The sequence below is a fragment of the Dermacentor andersoni genome, chromosome 3 (genome assembly GCF_023375885.2).
Source record: "Dermacentor andersoni chromosome 3, qqDerAnde1_hic_scaffold, whole genome shotgun sequence".
Lineage (NCBI taxonomy): Eukaryota > Metazoa > Arthropoda > Arachnida > Ixodida > Ixodidae > Dermacentor > Dermacentor andersoni.
Window position 1 is genome coordinate 77,676,752 of NC_092816.1, and position 20,392 is coordinate 77,697,143.

A 20,392-nucleotide genomic window follows, 5' to 3' on the forward strand; every position below is an offset into this window, starting at 1 on the left:
GTTTATTGATGGACCAACGTATATCTTAGAAGGCGTCAATTATCACTGTGCTTTGTCAGCCGAAACCGTTTTGTGATAGCACATCTAGTATTTCTATCAGTACACCTAATGCTTTTCAACAGAAATGATAACTTAAATTGCTGGTTAGTGCTACGTCGAAGAAGTTGTTGTGTAAGCGCAGTCTGACGGATACTAGCATGTGCAATTTTTTCTACGGCAATCGCAGCGTTTCACCGTTACTGCTTCATTGAGTTGTCGTTGACTAATCTCAATGGTCCTTTTTTTGTGGTACATGGTGTGTATATATATATATATATATATATATATATATATATATTAGGCACTTATCGATTATGTACATAATTATAATTAGCGTAATATCGGTATTGTAAAACTATTAAATAAGCATAAAATATACAATGGCCATTTTATATACTCATAGTTTGTCGAGCCTGAGTCTACTTCGTTTTTCACCTGCTGTCAACAAATCTTTAGGAAGCTTTCATCTTGTGAAAGTCATAGCTCTTGCCTTTTGCTAGTAGTTTTTTTCAGGCCATTGACGCCCGACTTATTATAGACTCCATTTTATAAGATTTTGCGAAAGCTTTTGATTTTACCTCGCAGGCATTACTTTTTGTAAAGAAAGCAACCATAATGTCGATATGGTGGTTTCAGAATTGCTCCTGTGGCCTTTGGTGTACCGCAGAATTCTGTTCTAGGGCCATTGCTGATTGCTTTGTATTGAATTGTTTAAACATCTACTATGTCTAGTTTGATGAGAGCAATGTAACCGCAACTCCTGTCTTGGCTTGTGCTGACAGTATGAATAAATAAATTATCGTTAACAATCCATGTTAACGACATCCCTACTAAAATTAGATACAGCATCAAACTATTTGCTGACGACTGTATATAACCAACCCTTATATATAGCTTTCATTGATTACGAGAAAGCGTTTGATTCAGTCGAAACCTCAGCAGTCATGGAGGCATTACGGAATCAGGGTGTAGATGAGCCATATGTAAAAATACTGGAAGATATCTATAGCGGCTCCACAGCCACCGTAGTCCTCCACAAAGAAAGCAACAAAATCCCTATAAAGAAAGGCGTCAGACAGGGAGATACGATATCTCCAATGCTATTCACAGCATGTTTACAGGAGGTATTCAGAGGCCTGGAGTGGGAAGAATTGGGGATAAAAGTTGATGGAGAATACCTTAGCAACTTGCGATTCGCTGATGATATTGCCTTGCTTAGTAACTCAGGAGACCAATTGCAATGCATGCTCACTGACGTGGAGAGGCAAAGCAGAAGGGTGGGTCTGAAAATTAATCTGCAGAAAACTAAAGTATTGTTTAACAGTCTCGGAAGAGAACAGGAGTTTACGATAGGTAGCGAAGCACTGGAAGTGGTAAGGGAATACATCTACTTAGGGCAGGTAGTGACCACGGATCCGGATCATGAGACTGAAATAACCAGAAGAATAAGAATGGGTTGGGGTGCGTTTGGCAGGCATTCTCAAATCATGAACAGCAGGTTGCCACTATCCCTCAAAAGGAAAGTGTACAACAGCTGTGTGTTACCAGTACTCACATATGGGGCAGAAACCTGGAGGCTTACGAAAAGGGTTCTGCTGAAATTGAGGACGACGCAACGAGCTATGGAAAGAAGAATGATGGGTGTAACGTTAAGGGATAAGAAAAGAGCAGATTGGGTGAGGCAACAAACGCGGGTAAACGACATCTTAGTTGAAATCAAGAAAAAGAAATGGGCATGGGCCGGACATGTAATGAGGAGGGAAGATAACCGATGGTCACTAAGAGTTACGGACTGGATTCCAAGGGAAGGGAAGCGTAACAGGGGGCGGCAGAAAGTTAGGTGGGCGGATGACATTAAGACGTTTGCAGGGACAACATGGCCACAATTAGTACATGACCGGGGTAGTTGGAGAAGTATGGGAGAGGCCTTTGCCCTGCAGTGGGCGTAACTAGGCTGATGATGATGATGATGATGTTGCTTATCAAATCTATCACTATGTCTTCAGACAATGTAATACTGCAGGAATACCTTGATGCCATCTCTTCTTAATGACGTTTGACCCATGACATTTGAAAGCGAACACTTGGATAAAGGTCGGCGAAAGAGACGACAACGTTCTTAATGCTCTGATTGGCTAGTGAAGTTCAACGTGAATACAAAAGCAGGTTATATCTGTCACCATGCAACCAATCCTAGTATAGCACTATACGTTCTCAGTTCTGCACCATTAAGATATAAGATCACATAATAGAAAAACTATTTTTGCAATTTGCACATGGAGCACTTCTCTAAGACTTCTACACGCATTCTGGGGTCCTCACGACACAATTTCCCATCCGCCACTATCCGATGAAATTATCCTCACATCAAGCACTACCCCGGCCTAAGCTTGAACATGCATGTTCTCTGTGTGACATCGGGCATGCTTCTTAATGAACATTCTTGAGTCCAACCAGAACCGCACCGCCCGTTTCATTTTGTCCAATTATGCTCGTCACGCTAACGTCGAATCTATGAAACTCACCCCAGGTTTGCCTGATCTTGCATTACGGCGCAAGAGCTGTCCCTCTAGGCATATTCCGTAAGATATGTTACACTGACACAGCCCTTGATCAGGCAGCAACTCTCACTTCGTGCATATTGTATTTAGTCCCGCGTTCACTCGCCGTTCACTTAGCTAGTCAGAACACTTACCTCAACTCATTCATCCCGCGCCCTCCGGCACGCAGAGTGAGGTCACCTCCCTGCCTCCGTCGCTGCTTTATCACCGACAGTACAAACTTGAACAAATTTTGCCACAGCTGTTTCAAGCCATCTCGTCACTTCTCTGTATAGGGATGTACTGGCCTTGAGAGTATTGACAGCAATAAATATAAAAAAATTGCCGAAGGACTAGGTGCAATCACTGGAACTACTTCATACTATATTCAGCTTGCGGTTTGTAAGCTAGAGAGATGCCCAGTGCAGCCCCCGGTACGCTCTAGAATCGACGCCGTCTTATTGGGGCGCCATATATTCATTGAAAACGAAAAGGAAAACAACGTGCAATAGATAAAGTACTAAAGAAAAGTACACTGGAAAGGATTAAAAAAGTCTAAACCGGCAAACTGAGATTGAGAACAAGAACAAGCAATTATTAACATTTAAATCACTTAAGCGAATTACCTAACGAACCGAGTTCAGAACGGAAAGAGCGGGAACAGGGGAGCTCTACTTTTGCTAGTCCTACCAATGTGAACTTAACAGATAATGAAGCGAAGGAGAGCATAGGGGGAATCGACTCCTGTTTTTAATGAAAGGTAGAAATAATAAGGAAAATGCGAGTGAAAGTAGGCGGACAGACAGCTCGCCACCGGTTCGAGCCGAACCCACAACTTCCGAATTACGCCTGCGAGGCTTTACCAATTCAGCTACGGTGGCGGCTTCACAACCGTACCCCCCCCCCCCCCCCCCGCTACCCCTCCCACATTTTTGGTAGTTTGTGAATGTTTACTAGATCCACTACCGGGAGTGTTAGCCAGCGCGAGCCGTGGCCAAGGAGGCGAATGGGAATCATTCTATCAGCCGCAGGTGTCGCGTATTACGTGGACTTGGGCCCAAGCAGCTGACCAACAAACCCTCGTATGCAACCTGAAAGTTCCGAGTACAACATGCAGTAATTAGACGTCTTCCATTCCAATACCGTCTTTTTTGTTCCTTCTTTCAAGCTAAAGGGAGAAATCATGGCGCCTGTGCTTGGTTACTGGGACACGCGCGGATTGGCGCAGCCCATCCGAAACCTTCTCGTCTACAAGGGAGTCGATTTCGTGGACAGGCGCTACAAGCTCGGTCCGGCGCCCGGATGCGGCCACGAGGAATGGCTCGAGGAGAAGTTCACGCTGGGACTCCGGTTCCCCAACCTGCCCTACTACATCGACGAGGATGTCAAGCTGACCCAAACCTTGGCCATACTGCGCTACCTCGGCAGAAAGCACGGCCTGGCCGCAAAGTGAGGGACCGATCGATTGAACGAGCCCATAAACTAGCAGTGTTGAGCAGATTTGCCAAGTTTAAGACTATTTATTCAAAAATCGTTACAGTCTTTCAACCCAAGAAAAATCGTGGAAGGCATGAAAAGAAAAAAAAAAGAGAACACACACATTCTGCGATTAAGCGTACCTCTGCTGGCATCGCCTCCCAGCCAACAAGACAGAGAACTTTCGTCTCTGAAATTTCACGTGTCATATAAAACCCGCAATGAAACAACAGTGCTAAGTACAACTGATATAATCGAGAGTTCGACGGAAGCCCGTCTGGTCGGGATGAGACATGACAAAGAAAGACGTGCACCGACCAAGTAAAACTGACTTAAAAGACGAGGCGTTTCAATTTCCATACGGAAGCCTCGTTCACAATGGGGCTAAAAAGGTTGAAGTGTCTGTTTGAATAGGTTTTAGCATGTGGCGCAAGCACCGCGCGTAAGAGGGAGGGAGGGTTCCTTCGTTTCGATTGAGAGTGCGTTCTGTAGATTGTCTCTCGAGAGACTCCAGGTACAGACGTGACTTCCAGTTTCTTTCCTGGCCGATTAGACTAGATTTCATCCAGTCAATATTGTGCGTAGTCATTGCTGCGTGCTCTGCCAAAACATCTGAAGCCACTCTTATACGTAGTTTTGATGCTGGTGCAGCTGCTATATAAAGTTGCCCGTCTTCCCTATGTAGACGAAATCACAATCCGCATACAGGATCTTGTAAAGAACACCAGGAAAGGCTTCCTTCGGCAGCTTGTCCTTCCCACTAACGAGTGCGTGCCTCAGTTTGCGCAGAGGAACGTGAGCCACCTCAACGTCGTATTTACGCAGCACGCGTGATAAGGTCTCGATTATCCCGGGCACGTAAGGAATGGATGCGCGTTTCTTCGGACGGCCACTGCCAGCTTAGAAGGGATTGAACAAACGGTGCTCCACAGCATTCATGAACGAAGGGGGGGGGGGGGGGAGGCAACCGCTCGTCGAAAGATCTTTTCGGGTCGTCTGCACGTCGGCATATAAGTCTTCAGGTTTCGTGCAAATTCGGCTCGCACGGCCCAACAGGGAGGCAACTATTGACCTCTTGTGGGCGTCAGGGTGTACAGACGAGAATTCAGGTACCATCCAGTGGGGGTACCCTTTCTGAAAACGTTGAAATCGAAACGAAGGAACCCTCCCCTCGTCTTACGCGCGGTGTTTGCGCCACATGCTAAATCCTATTTAAACAGGCACTTCAACCTTTTTTCGCCCCATTGTGAACAAGGCTTCCGTATGGAAGCCGAAACGTCTTGTCCTTTAATAAGCTTTACTTGGTCGGTGTACGTCTTTCTTTGTCAAGTACATTTGAAAAACGTACTTAGTGTGGCCAGAAAGAACTCGAACACCCAAAAGACCTGTTTAGGGCTGTTGATAAGTGAGATACGATAAGAATAGCCGTGGCGGAATGACTTTATATTTCCTATTTCGCCCAAGTCGCACCAAAAGCGACTAATACGTCATAAAAACAACATGTAGATGCATTCTGCCCAATAAGTTTGAATACGACAACCTGAAGCAGCCTAAACAAATGGAGAAAGGACCGCGCAACAAGACACAAGCGAGCACTCAAAGCTTCGCGTCATCAGTAGAGCGACAAGTCGCTTCCTTTGCATCTTTATGGCGTATATGTGTCGTCCCACTGTTGACAGTGTCGCCAACCACAGTAAGCAGTCTTCTTGGAAGCGTTCAGTTTTCAACGCTCTTAACGGGACGCAGTTAGTCTCCTACGCCCACAACTGTCAGTCGTGCAGGAATATAGCAGAAGTTATGCTGGGCAAGTCATACTGATCAAAGTTTGTCCAGTTCGAACCACTGATGTGCAATGGGCAAAATTTATTTGAAATTCTGAAAGTTGAATATTGAATGGTTGAAGAAAGAACGTTATAGACTGCGATGTGTGAATAGACAATAAATAATAATACGATTTCGGGATATGTAAAAAAATTGAGAAGCAATATTGTTACGTGTAACTTAGCACCTCCACAAAGAATGTAACGTGTAACCAACAAGAAAAAATCATATTTACAAGTTATATTTACAATGTTTTGCAAAGCGCGACCAAGATCCCGAGCAATAGGCGATCGGCAGGAGTGTGTCTTCCTAGTTGTCTTCAGTGCAACCACGCTCAGGTGGCTTTCATCTGCTACTGCTTGCTATCAATACAAACGTAAAGTGATATACACGGTGACCAGCGACTCTACAGCCAAAGCATATGAGCGCAGCGGAGCGGTAATTTTCGTAATGAATAGCCTTAAAAAACGGAAATTACGAAATTAACATTTTCGCTTTAAATTTTCTCTCTTCCCTTGGACTAATTAACACCGTACATTCCCAGGGTATCTTACCGTGTTAGCGATAGATAGATAGATAGATGGTTAGATAGATGGTTAGATAGATGGTTAGATAGATGGTTAGATAGATGGTTAGATAGATGGTTAGATAGATAGATAGATAGATAGATAGATAGATAGATAGATAGATAGATAGATAGATAGATAGATAGATAGATAGATAGATAGATAGATAGATAGATAGATAGATAGATAGATAGATAGATAGATAGATAGATAGATAGATAGATAGATAGATAGATAGATAGATAGATAGATAGATAGATAGATAGATAGATAGATAGATAGATAGATGCCATGCACTAATTATTTCTAGCATACAAACAGGTATATATTTCACAGGGTTTTAGCATGCAGGGAAATACGTAGAGGTGTCATTGTTACGTAACGTATGCAGTAGGCTAATTTTGCCACGATATAGTGAGCACTTAATGAAAAGGAAATGAAAGCACAGGTATGCTTTTCAACCCGTATTTCTGCATGTCCCATCGCTCTTTGGCACCTTGTCCCTCTTTCTCTCTCCTCGGGTCATCTGGACCGCAGGAACGACAAGGAGTTGGTCGAACTTGACGTCCTCGAGCAGCAGGCCAGGGACCTGGTTCTCATATTGGCCTATGAGGCGGTGCCCCAGCCTCGCTACCATGAGGGCCTCAAGTCGTACGCCGAGAACGTCAAGGACATGCTCGAGCCGTGGTCTAGGCACCTGGCGTCCCGCAAATGGGCCCTGGGAGACAGGCTGACGTACGTCGACTTCGTGCTCTACGAAGGGCTCGACTGGCACCGCGAGTTCAAGCCCGAAGCACTGCCCAAGTACCCGCCGCTCGTCGACTACCTGAGGAGATTCGAAGAGCTGCCCAACGTGAAGGAGCACTTCGCGTCGGGAAAGTACAAGAAGTGGCCCATCACGTGTCCCCGGAGGTCTTGGGGATACAGAAAGTGAAGCAGCCTCGCTGTACGGCTGCGTGTGTTATATCCCCTGCAGTAGTGGTGTTCACCTTTGTGTGCTCTACTTGTTTTATCCAGTTATCGCCAGCGGTGGCAAGCAAAAAGAAAAAAGAAAAACCCCATGGGCACTGATCTTCGAATAAATCAAACCCCTGCGCACTTGGCTTCATTTCACTTCAAGGTGTTTACTATTGCTACGCATGCAAGCTTTGGTGAACACACTACCACGTTTCACGGGATGTTCGACGTGCCTGTACGTTCCGTAAACAATGCCTAGAGAACGATTTTTCTTCTCTCGTAGCGACTGCAGTGAATAAACTTGTGCATGCTCTTCCAGCCGGGGATTCGGTTATCTTTGTGAAAAGACAATATGCTTGGCTGTATACACTAAACCAATATTCATTTATTCTATAGCTGTGGCTACTCATTATAGAAAACAGAAAGTGTAAATTTACAACCTCGAATTCCTTTTAACGGAGTCTGCAGCACTTCGGAATGGTATCGCGCAACTTTGGCGCATTTCTTTGATGATTTCACGAATGCCGTGAAGTCATCGAGGCAGAGATTATTGATAGCTTAGGGGATAGCTGTGCGCCTAAGCCGTCGACTGCTTATCTTCAAAGGAATTACAACACTTGCATCGTCACTGATTGCTTTGCTGGCTTAGCATGCGTGATGTAGGGCCACGACATGCCTTTATATTCCGCTTTGCGCGTCTCAATAAATTGTTGCAAGGCACAGCTCGTTTGTCTCCATCTTTCACCGTCCTTGTCTGGTTGTGCGCTTCAAGGTTTTAGTTTATTTCACTGATTCGTCGTTTTTACATTCGCAGATCAAGCCGGCCCATCTCATTTTTTTCACACCTGGATCACGCATATACTCGTAAAATACAGCCCATGTTTGCGCGCACTAACTTGCTTCGTAACTAACCACTGTTTCTTGCGTTTTGTCATTGGAAGGAACTGCCAAGCGATAAAGTTCACGAGGGTTGCAATGTGGGCTTGTTGGTAATGCATCTTCAAGGGGAGTACGGTAGGGCGATTAAAAGACGGGACAAAAGAAGACACGTAGGGACACACACGCGTAGCACTGTGTGTGTCCCTACGTGTCTTCTTTTGTCCCTTCGTTTAATCGCGCTACCGTACTCCCCTTGAAGATGCCAAGCGATGTTTTAACTGTGCGCGATCACGACTCATTTGTTAATACATTGAAGCACCTGCTCACCGTAGATATTTTTCTCGTTGGTTCAACTTTTATAAGAGCTGTATTACTTCATGCCTTAATTCTATAACGTGTATAATGTCATGCCGCACCATCTCCTTCAAACAATTATACGAATATATGTATTGTATTTTGTACTGCATTGCGTTATATTGTTACGCTGTAGTAACGGCGAATGACACAATAGCGATAATTCAAGCACGAAATATTTATTGGGCCAACCTAGTGCCCAGCAATACAAGTGCCATTCAAAGCACAACTACAGCGGCGAGCACAATCAGCATTCGTCGAAATCTTATCGGCTGTTGAAGTACGTCGACTTTCATACATGGCCCGTCGAACGTTCCACAATAATCGCTGGTGCCCGCCTGCGTTAAACAATGTATTGCACAATTCGCGTCGCGCATACGATCAGGTTACACAAGCTTCGGTGACACTGGATAGAACCATCCATAGCATTTAAGAAACTACCGATGCATGTAGGCGCGAGCGATAACGTTTAACATTTGATAGTCGGTGAAAAGCAGTCACCGTAAGGAGACAAATAAGTACACGTGTCAATGTCCCCCTCTTAAAAAGCATCGTCCGGATGCTGCGAACCCAAAGCGAAAACCGAAAGCACCTGCAGTAAAGAAAAAAAAAAGAAAGCAACAAAATAACAAAGTCCCGAAGTTCCGTCAGCGCACGTAGAAAGGCTGAAGAAGCACCGCATGGACAACATCAGGTCGTGCGCGGCGCCGCTGTGGTTGCAAAATGCCGTCTGGCATGACCTCATGGTCCGGTGCACCAATACGTCAGATGATCTTGTAGGCTCCGAAAGAGCGTCGCAAGAGTTTCTCACTAATTACTCGTTGGCGGGTGGGGGTCCAAACACAAACACCGTTACCGCGCTGGCATTCCACGTATAGCGTCGTCGAAGATTGTATATAGTGCAGACTGGTCCGTTCTTTGCTGGTTCTTGATGCGCAGGCGGGCGAGTTCTGCTTCTTCGGCGCGCTCCTGATAGGCGGCGACGTCGAGGTTCTCTTCGTTGGTAAAGCGTGCGGCAGCATGACGTCGAGAGTCGTCGTCGGGTTCCTTCCATAAACCAGCTTTAACGGCGTGATCTGCGTTGTTTCTTGCGCTGCCGTGTTGTACGCGAACGTTACGAAAGGAAGGACCACATACCAGGTTTTGTGTTCTTGTGTTCACTTTCCTGCCATGTGTATATATGTTTCCAGAACAAATAATAATAATAATAATAATAATAATAATAATAATAATAATAATAACAACAACAACAACAGTCGCGAAGCCACCGCAGTGTGTGTTTGGGGGGGGGGGGGGGGGGGCGGGGTCGTGGCACGCTCAATATTGTTAGCCCTGATGCGCCGGTTTATCTCGGAGTAGGGTAGGGTGAGGGGTAGTCCACTTTCTCCCGATCATTCAGTGGCTCCAGGTTCCATTATACTATATTGTACTAGTGATCCTACGCTTAACATGCTAATTTGGCACTGAAATCATAGCTCAGTTCAGGATTTGTTTAATTCTCGATGTTATCGAGCAGCAAACTTATGACCTCTGTATCACCTTCGCCTACGAGGCACTTCTGCTGCCCGAATACTCAAGACATACACCGAAAACGCCAAAGACATGCTCTAACCCTGGCAAGCGCATCTGGTCGGGCCGAAATGGGCGCCGGAGACCGATTGTACGGCTGAGTCGAGCAGCACCGCGAGTTTAGACTGGACGTCGAGCAAACGTACTCGGAGATTGTCAAGCACAACAAAAAAAATTAGAGCGCTTGCTCCCTCCTTTGCCATATTCGCCGTATCAGTGCCACAAAAGCTCGAAAAATAAATGTCGTGCACGGTACATGACCCGAGTGCTTTGTGTCCAGACGAAGCTCAATCAAGTGTTATTTGCGTCTCTCTTTCCATGGATAAGACCCTTGCAGCGATAACATCTCTGTTTACGGGGAGTGTAGCGGGGGAAGTGTTTAAATGACGCGGGAGACGATAACTGGGTGGTCTCTCTCAAAGAAAATTACAGTGAGGCACGTGGTGTTACACGTATGTCTATAAAGTGTTACCTCTTGCGCGGAACCCCGCTCTTGTGTGCAGAGTGACTGAGGAAGACGAAGAAACGCTTCATGGTAAGTCAATGTCAAAACAACAGCACATGTCCTTTCCAACGCTCCTGCAGCCGTAAGTGCCAAGGGCCTTCGGAACCTGCGGCAACGTGCCCAATGTGAAAGGATTTTTACGATGTTTCTGCATTTAGAACGAAATTTACTCCCACGCAGACGATTAACCTTGTCGTCGTTGGCCAGCAGTGATGACTCCCGTACTCTGCTACTGGGATGTGAGATCCCTGGGACAACCCATCCGCAACCTTCTCGTCTACAAAGGAGTCCAGTTTGAAGACAAGCAGTTCAAGGTCGGCCCTCCTGCCGAGTACGATAAGTGGCACAAGGAGAGGTCCACGCTGGGCGTGACGTTCCCAAACCTTCCGTACTACGTCGACGACGACGTCAGGCTGACCCAGAGCTTGGCCATACTCCGTTACCTGGGAAGAAAGCATGACCTGGTGGCCCGGTACGTTAATGGCATACCCTCGATTGATGATGTATCGTCTAAAGTGGTTTACTGAGTGTGATCAAATTCAAACAAAACATGCTCACAAGAAAATGCGAACTTGAACTGATGAACAGTGGCCGAATAAACGAAGCTTCCACCTGGCGTCAACGCGACGACAAGGACACGTAGTCAGGGCAAAAACTGCTTGATGCTCTGACGTCGTTGCAGTTATTCGAAGTAGTTGTTGCCATGAAGAGAAGTAACTTTTTCGAAACGTTGGCTTCAGGCTAAGGCTTGCCGTATTCGTTCAGTGTTGCTCACTAAACCCGATAGGCACTGTTAGGCGAGTATGAGGAAAACACGAAGTTTCGACACTTTCTTAGCAGCGCTTAAATATTCGAAATCAATTTACTTCGTCCTTACAGTTCCAATCCTCAGCAGTCAACAGTATTGAGACAAGGCTTAGCGGGAATAATGCATGTAATGGTTCCGTTGCAATCATTTTCCTTTTCGACTCTTCGTAGGTGATAAGAGCGGCGCTTCGTCTAGTTAATCACCCGTTTCGAACGATTGCGAGCACTAGATAATAAGAACAGAATCAAGCAAAAATGAATTGTCACGTTGTGCCGGCCCTGGGTACGTAGAAACCCCAGCGACGGTGACGTCAGGTTATTGAACATGTACTACGGGAAGTGAGTGCTCGCGTCGGGTGCACTAAGCCAGAGCGGTAGGGTTCCATTTTCTGTGCAGGGAAAGGGTTACATAAACAAAGGAGTGACACGGATTTAGCGCTAACTGCATGCTACTAAATTATTCACCATATTGATAACTGAACCTTTTTGGTGCGTGTGTCTTAGATGCGGAAACTGAACCTTAGCGAGTGGTAAGTGTCAGTGCTACGAGAAACCCAAGTTTATGCTGTACCGATGATTAATAACAGTGTAACCATGCCGAACGTTGAAAATTTGAGCTATGAATAGCGGAATTGAAATTCACGCAACACTTCCATACCCTCAGCCCATAGTTTACTGCCCGTGCACGGGTTCTACGGCATCATGTCGGATGAAGCGGACCTAGCACACCAGCCCTCATTTTCGGCATCCGACTTGAGTTGTTGCGCGGCTTTCAATTCTCTCTATACAATGAGGGCCAAGGCTGCCAACAAATCTAAGATCTAGGGGTTGTGTTATGGTCCTTCCAGTAGCGTATGTTTTTTTTATGAACCTGGCCTTTCTTTCCATGTACGACCTCGTTTATGACCTCGTTTACTATACACAGACATATACACGTGCATTTAAGAGTAACTGGCTATACCGGACGATATAATAAAGTAATTAATGCTCATTCCGCAACAAATTTTGGCTTTGCGTAATTTATATTCATAGATATGAGAGAAATATAGCTTCAGACAAGGTAGGAATGGGCGCCGGGAGGCCTTCCTTTTCAGTCTCAATAGTGAACAGCCCTTACAAACTAATATTTAGCTTTGTCAATTTATCCCATGTTTGCTGTAAGTGGCTAAAGCAACTAAATCCATTGACTTGTAGAACTATAGCGTTGTTTCCAGTTGCAATATGTCGTATCACTTTCGCTGCGCACATATCGCGCATCAGCGTATTAGGTACTTCCCAAATGCCTTCCTCTTAAGGTACCATGCTGACTTCATATACTTGCGTTCGCGTCTTCCGTGTACCAGGAACGACAAGGAGACCACAGAACTGGACGTCATCGAGCAGCAGGCGCGAGATCTGTGTCTCTTTCTGGCCTACGTGGCTGAACCAGATACGAAGCTCGAGCACGGTGTCGAATCACACGCCAAGAAGCTGGACGAGGTCCTGGGTCCCTGGGACGACTTCCTCGCCTGCCGGAAGTGGACATTGGGGGGACAGGCTAACGTACGCGGACTTCCTGCTCTACGAAGGGCTCGACTGGCACCGAGAGTTCAAAGCGGAGACCTTGCAGCGGTACCCGCGCATTGTAGAGTACCTGAAGAGGTTCGAAGAACTGCCAAACATAAAGGAGTACTTCGCCTCGGGCCGGTACAAGAAGTGGCACATCTTGAGCCACCTCAGGAAATGGGACTTTATGCCATTTGCTGGAGAAACACGATTTGTTGTGCAACCCGCAGTACATCGGCAGTGATAGCCGATACAAACCATGTGGCTGAAGAAAATGGAAGTTCGATTCGTCTGTGACGTGTGTTTGTTCATCTTGTCACTTTAGACTACAGGGAGCACACCGCTACCGCTATTAGTGTGTTTGTTATTTTCACTGTTCGTCGAACGCGTCAAATAGGGGCTGCCAGGACAACTTTAGCTTTTCGAGAATCCTCAGTATCGAACGCTCGGATGGACGAATGAACAGGCAGTTGAACGGAAGGACAGCATATTAATGAAGTATAACGTGGAAAGTGATATTTTACAGCAAAGCGAATTTCGCAGTAACAAAGTTTCAGCATGCATTAGTCTACGGTCGCGAAGGCGGCATCTATCTAAGCGCTTCGCTCCCTTTGGCATGAACATTCCATGTCAGGCCTTGTGGTAACACGTAGGTATAGTTCAACTACTGCAGAAGACAAAAAGGAAAATTACATAATATTGCAAGTTAAAGAGAACATCTCGCACGCGATGCGAACTACGGACTTCCCAACCCCGATTTACACGAGCGCAGGACACCGTAACCGCTACGTCACGGGAGACGAACGAAGAGCAGGTTTATTCCCGAGTATTTATGCACTGTAAATAGAACTGTATAACGCTATACACTTCTGTCTATAGACATTCTGCACATATTTTTCTACAAACATGAATTTTCATTAATCTACAGACAGTCTATAGTGTGTCTATAGACTCATACATTTTGTAGACTAGTCTACAAAAAGTGTAAGGCCTTAAGTCCATAGAGACGGTCTATAGACAATTCCTGCAGACCAGTCTATAGCTAATCCATGGACTTTAGCCTCACACTATTTGTCGACTATTGTCGATACAGGGTGTCCCAGTTGTAGACCTGTAGGTCTTAATATAAAAGTATATCTTGCACCGTGTTTCTTTTTTATCTTTTGTTTTGCGGACCAGCTTGGCTAAAATAGCCGGGATCGATCTACACCCTAAATACTAGCTATATAAACCACAGTTTGCCAACTATGTTTCAATTATATATGAACACTCGTTGCTGGGGTTGTTAATACGCAGTTTATTGGAAATATTTATAAAAATGCCCTGCATCCAGCATGCCTATGTGAACGTATACCCAGGGAACCGTAAATAGAAAATCATGCATGCAGATGGAAGCAGTCGAAAAATCTCAAATGCATGCAGCCGCGAATCTTGACGTAAGACTGCATGAGCATTTGTGCACATGCACACTTAAGAAATGTTATAATACACTTGCATGCAACGCATCCTGTTGAATGAAATCTGCTAGCTATTTGCTATCTACAAGTTAGTTCATATTTTTGTTTACATATGACGGAAAAAATAATTTTTGAATTATGCATGTTCACGTGTTGCTTCTCATCTGCATTTATGCATTAATGTCAATAGCTTAATAATGCTCCTGAACCAGCTGCACTATAATATGTTACATAAACAGAAAAAAATTAAAACAATTCCACTAGTGCTGAACCAAGACGTGCAAAAAATAAAACTGCACCGATATTGAATTAGCTCTTTTTAATGCGCGAAATATTAATTTTGCTTAAAATGCAGGTCTTACGCTACGATCGAAAGAGACTATCTACCGATTTACAGACTACTTCTCCTTGGCAAGCAAGGCCGCCAGGTCGGCCTTGACCTTCGTGTCACGTTTTCCTAATATGCTGCAAGTGTATCCTTCAAATAAGTAGATGCAACAATGTGAGGCAAGAATAACAACTGTGTATTCTTTGTATCTTCATTGAGCAGCTTAATATATTTACACAAACCACTTATGTGAATATTCAGTGCGGTTTAACTATGACTAATGGCTGCTTGTCAATACAAATCAGTACTGTTATGCAATGTTTCGTTTAATGGCAGCATGAACAATTTTCAAGTCACAATTGCTGCTGGTGCTACAACAACAGTACGTTGCTTTTAAGACAAGTCAATATATTACACATCATTGTAATTATCCCAAATGATCTCTATATCAATTGCTGTAACAAGGTTACCCAGTTGGACTGTCTGTGCATTTTTAGCTGGTAATTAAATATGCTCAGACGAGTGACTGGAGTACTCACAGTATCATGCCAAATATTGTAATTTATTTTCCTTAATACACATTTAAATGTCTTTCTTATACTCTTAACTGAATTTATCATTGGCCATAACTTCAATAGAAGGCAGATGGATTGCTTGTATTGATATGATCACTTCTTAGTTTCTTACAGATAATGAGGCCTCTTGGGCATGCTAACACGGTTGCAAGTTAGGTATACCACATGAGCACTAGAAATACCACGCGCGCACTTTCTGTGTCATGGCACGACAGATATGTACCTCCTGGGAAACAAAACTGAAACTATAGTTCGAATGAAGGCTACCACAGTAAATTATTTACGGTGCTCTCAAACAAGAGTACTTTTTCTCGGGTTTCGAAGTTCAGGACTTTTCCTTAATGAAAAAAAAATTCAGTGATAAATACCACGTAAGTATGCTTTACTTTCATTTTTTTCGATAAATGGGGCCAATTTGTCTCAAATTTTTGTGAGATGAAGCGTTTTAAAAATATGCTTAATAGAGAGATTCTCTAGAAATCTTGTGTGGCATATAACAAGACACCATAGCTATGTTGACATTTTCAAGTTCCCGATCTTTTTCGAAGTCTTCCTTGGCTGTTTTCATGAGAATTCCCCGGCAGTCTATGACACCCGCAGCTTAAGTGCAATAAAAAAATATTGTGGTTTAATGCTTGCTAAGTACTACCAGCCCATAATTTTTAGATAAAACCAATAACGCGTCAGGCACTTGACATGCAGTATTACATTCAACTGAATTGAATCCCTCGTTTAATAAAGCTGACAAGGGCTTGGGCAAGTTCGTAATTCATGGCAACACGAGCACAGCACGGAAGGCAAGGACACAGAGACGCACACGTTAAGCAGATGCAACAATATTAGGAAAACTATTCAAAGCACGGGTGCTATTTTTACGGTTCATTAGTAGCTTTATATATAATTTACTCTCATAATTTATGTCTCTAGTTAACTTAGTTTACCTATGAATAAATGCAGTGATTTGGGCTTGTTGGTACGACATCGTGAGGCTTATAGCGCGTGAAAAAAGACAAGGACGAAAGGAAGACGTGACACACAGGCGGTATGTGCGTGTCACGTCTTCCTTTCGTCCTTGTCTTTTCACGTGCTATAAGCCTCATTCTGACTAAAGGCTACATGCGATACGAATCAGTACCATTATAATATTTCATCATGTTACAGTATGATGAGCAGTTAGACAACCGTAATGGTCGCCGGTGCCAGCAATGGTACGTTTCGTTTCAAGACAGGTTCACGTGACACAGTGTGCTTATCAAAATAAGAAACAAATGCGAGAATCCCAAACGATTCCTATAATAATAATTGTTGAAACAAGGGTACCCGGCTGGACTGTGTACATTTTTCGGCTGTTAACGCAATATGCCCGTGCCGAACGAACAAGCTAAGAGAAGTGATCGCAGCCTTGAACAATCACGTTAATAATTGCAATTTATCTCCACTTAGAACAGTCTGCAATGTCTCTTTTCGCATACTCCGATATGAATACATTATTTATCACACTTTCAGTAGAATGCACATGAATGGGGTGTATTGATAAGGTTGCTTATCAGCTAAAACATGTTATGATATGTTATGCGTGGAGGGGTAGAAGTGCAATGTCCACTAAATTATTTGAATAATCTGCGTTATCTACTAAGAAAAGACCACGAAATGGATAATCTGGTTCTTTTTTCTTTTGTACAGCGCACGTAGCATACAGTATGTCCAAGAAGACGGCACTAAATGGAACAGTAATGAAAGCCGGAAAACTTATTACGCGCGACAAGGGCTTCATACCAAGCACGATTGTCAAGATGCAAATATGCGCCAGCAGCTGCCTAGTGAATAACAGCACGTAAGCTGCATAAAACCGAAGCATCGAAAGGCGCTTAACACTTTTCAAATAGCCCGGAAAATAACTGATGCTGCTAAACTGTTCATAAAATAGACCCCCCCCCCCCCCCCCCCAAAAAAAAAAAAAATCTTCCAACTATCGCCAAACCCAATGCCTTCAGTTTCAAACGTGTAAAGGTGCTCCCCGAACGTCTAAATAATTGTGCTCTAATTTTTTCGGCTAATTTGCGAAGCTGCGAGTTACTGCGCTTATCGCAAGTTTCGTGCTCCGAAACCTTTTGAGGTTGCATATATTTAGATTGGTTGCCTGGAGCCTTAAAGATACTACTACTTTTACCCTCCACGAGAAGGGCAGCGCACGCACTGCTGATGCATGGCCCCGCAAACACGGTCTTTCATCCGAGTGCGCTAGCATTTACTCAAACTATACGTCTCTGTTTGAAAATTCCTCATGCTAACACAATTTCCAGGTATATACCTAAAGCGTGTCATGATAATTGTAAGGTCGCTCTGATTGTTCGGGTTCTGAAGTGTCACGAATCGGCCAAGTGCGGTGTGTATAGAGAGGGGGTTCACTCCCCCCATGTCAGCGGGGCAACCGTTTCTGTATTATGTGGGGTCACGGACCGCGCGGTGTGGGTGACGCGTCGCGGCAGGCGCCAGGCGGGCGAGTGCCGATTCCGGAAAGTCGGTATTGTGCGCAGGGCGTTGGCAGTCTGCCGACGGTCACACGAGCCGCACCGACCTGCCTTGAAAGGGACAGCTGTACACGGTATCGTGGGCCTGGCGCCCGAGTGCCTGACTAATTGGAGGCGCCGGCGAGGTTAAGAAGGGCTTAGCAAACTTGACCCCGTGCCGCTTATACGGAGAAGGAATCTATTCTTCTACGCGTCCGGAACGAAATCGCCAGCCGTGTTGTTGGGTGCGACTGCCTGTGGGGTGTCGAAGGTCAGCTTACAGTGCACGCTGTAGGGGTGCGGTGTACACGTGAAGAGTGCATTCGGACGGCGGCGTCTTGTAAACACGCACTCGGAGAACTTTGTCTTGTAGACAATAAGTTTGAAGGACAAGGAGGGCCATCCGTCTCCCACACGACCAAACTTTGAGTACAGCGGCACTACGTGGTGTCGATGCCCCTGCTTCCGAGACATTTGCGGCCTAGACGCCGTTGGGATTTGAGGCGGTCTAGCGATAACTTGTTCGGGCCTGGCGTGTTTTGCTGAGCCCGTCACTAACTACGTAGAAACGAGAGGGCAACGGAGTTTTGGGGAAAAAGGAAAAGAGCTTTGTTTTCCAATATGTTTATTTTTAAGAGTAAGCCCATCCCTCTGGGTTGTGGCTTAACAAACGGTTGACTCTGATTGGCAACTGAACCTGTGGGACGGGCCAACGGCCCTACCGCCTTTTTTTTCTTTGTATATTTGGGCTATAAAAATCGGGACGACATGCTGTCCCTCAGACTGGGCTGAAATCAGGATTGCTGATAGATCAGTGAGCCTCCGTACTATGTACGTTAAAACGAGTCTGGGCTCTAACAGTCATTGAGACAGTCGATGAGTGAGACTTTGTTTCTCAATTGTTCATGTTTGTAATGTATTTGTTTTACCTGCCATGTATATAGAAAAGTTCAACTATAAATATTTCTTGTACATCTGATCTGCATCATTTCCTGCCTGCGTTTGATCAACAACTGCCGATCATCGTCCGAGAAGCTTCAAGTTCCAGCGGTGAAGCGAGGACAGAGAACGAACGAAACTTTACTATAATTTTACTACACATGCGGCACAGCGTTCATGGCGGCCCGATCGAGCTCTACCAAATGAGACCTACAGACACTAGCTGCTCAACTCACACAAATTGCTTAGTGGCTGCTCAATATCAAGGTAAAACATCGCGTATTTTCTTTTTTCATTCGATATAGTAGAAGCGAGAACACGAGCACGTTGTCAAATCATGCAAAGGAAAAATCGACACTATGCCCAAGTGGCTTGCACTTCACGCAGCCGGTTCGTGCTAGGAAAGGCGCTCGCCTAATCATGAACTAATGACGGAAAACATCTGTGCTAAAACTCACCGTTCAGTGTAGTCGACGTGTGATGCTACAAAGACACGCATACACAGACACCAAGGTACAGGCAGACACCGCACACCAGGGTTGCCAGGTCTTTGGGAGAAAACGTGGCCGAAAATTTGGAAATGTAGTAAAAAAATCGCCAACTGCGGCAAAAGCTTTATTTGGTAGCCAAAAAGGAAGCCACTGTGCGACAAACCAACAATTGACAATTTTTTGACGCGGAAATAATGAAGAAGAAAAGCAAGAAAGACCTCTAGTTTCCTGCTTCACTGATGGTAAACAAATATAGCAGAGCAAAACAAATGTTATCCCATATTATTCTGTCATTAATTACCATAATGACCAGCTGACGTTCTTTGATGACTTTCGCCGCCCACTTTCGTGCTTTCTCATAGACGAAGAGCTGTCGCCAGTTTCAGTACAAAAAGATCGCTGCACGCCGTCCTTGCACCCCTATGACTTCAAACGTTCCCGTGCGAACTGTATGACGTCACACACTTATTTCCCTGTTAAGTAGTCACATAGTCACATAGACATTGACACCTGTAATATCATGGCTGCGATTACGCGTTTTCGGTTGTTGCAGTCGTTTCTGCAGTAAAGAACCGTGGTCTTCGAGAGTCTCTATAGAGGTAATTAACACTCGCTGGGGTGATATTGAGACACTACCTGTTGCTTCCGTCTTACGAAGGACGCAAGATCATTTCCTTTAAGATTCGTTAATTGCTGTTACTCAGAGAGAGTGCTTAGGCATGTGGAATTATCCGTCCATAACAGTCCTGGACTGCTTAAAACGCTGATTTCAGCAAGCGAGCGTTGTATATGAAGCATCTCGGGCAGTCCTGGGCAACCGAGGACAAGTCGAATAGTCCCACTGACATTATTGGCGGCTATGACATATTTTCAGTTCCTGGATTTCCTTCAGGAGCTTGCAAGACACAAAAGCATGGCCTTCAAGATATGGGGTATGAAGCTGCTGCATCGAGGAGGCCGTCGAGGGGAGTGTGATTCGGGCCCTAACTATACTAATTACCACCGCCAAAAGTAACCAGAAAGTATCCAAGTCG

General features: G+C 44.9%; 1 protein-coding gene and 1 pseudogene across 1 annotated transcript in view; both read left to right on the top strand.

Moving 5' to 3' along the window:
* LOC126544826 (glutathione S-transferase Mu 2-like) overlaps positions 1–8,121 on the top strand; it is an 8,692-nt gene extending 571 nt beyond the window's left edge. Inside the window, exons 2-3 of the mRNA XM_050192319.3 lie at positions 3,748–4,028; positions 6,980–8,121. Coding sequence (XP_050048276.2) covers positions 3,763–4,028; positions 6,980–7,376 — 663 coding nt within the window. The 5' untranslated portion in view covers positions 3,748–3,762 and the 3' untranslated portion in view covers positions 7,377–8,121. The remainder of the gene's footprint in view (positions 1–3,747; positions 4,029–6,979) is intronic.
* Positions 8,122–10,206: 2,085 nt separating this feature from the next.
* Positions 10,207–14,205, top strand: LOC126544779 (glutathione S-transferase-like; annotated as a pseudogene).
* The last annotated feature ends 6,187 nt before the right edge of the window (positions 14,206–20,392 follow it).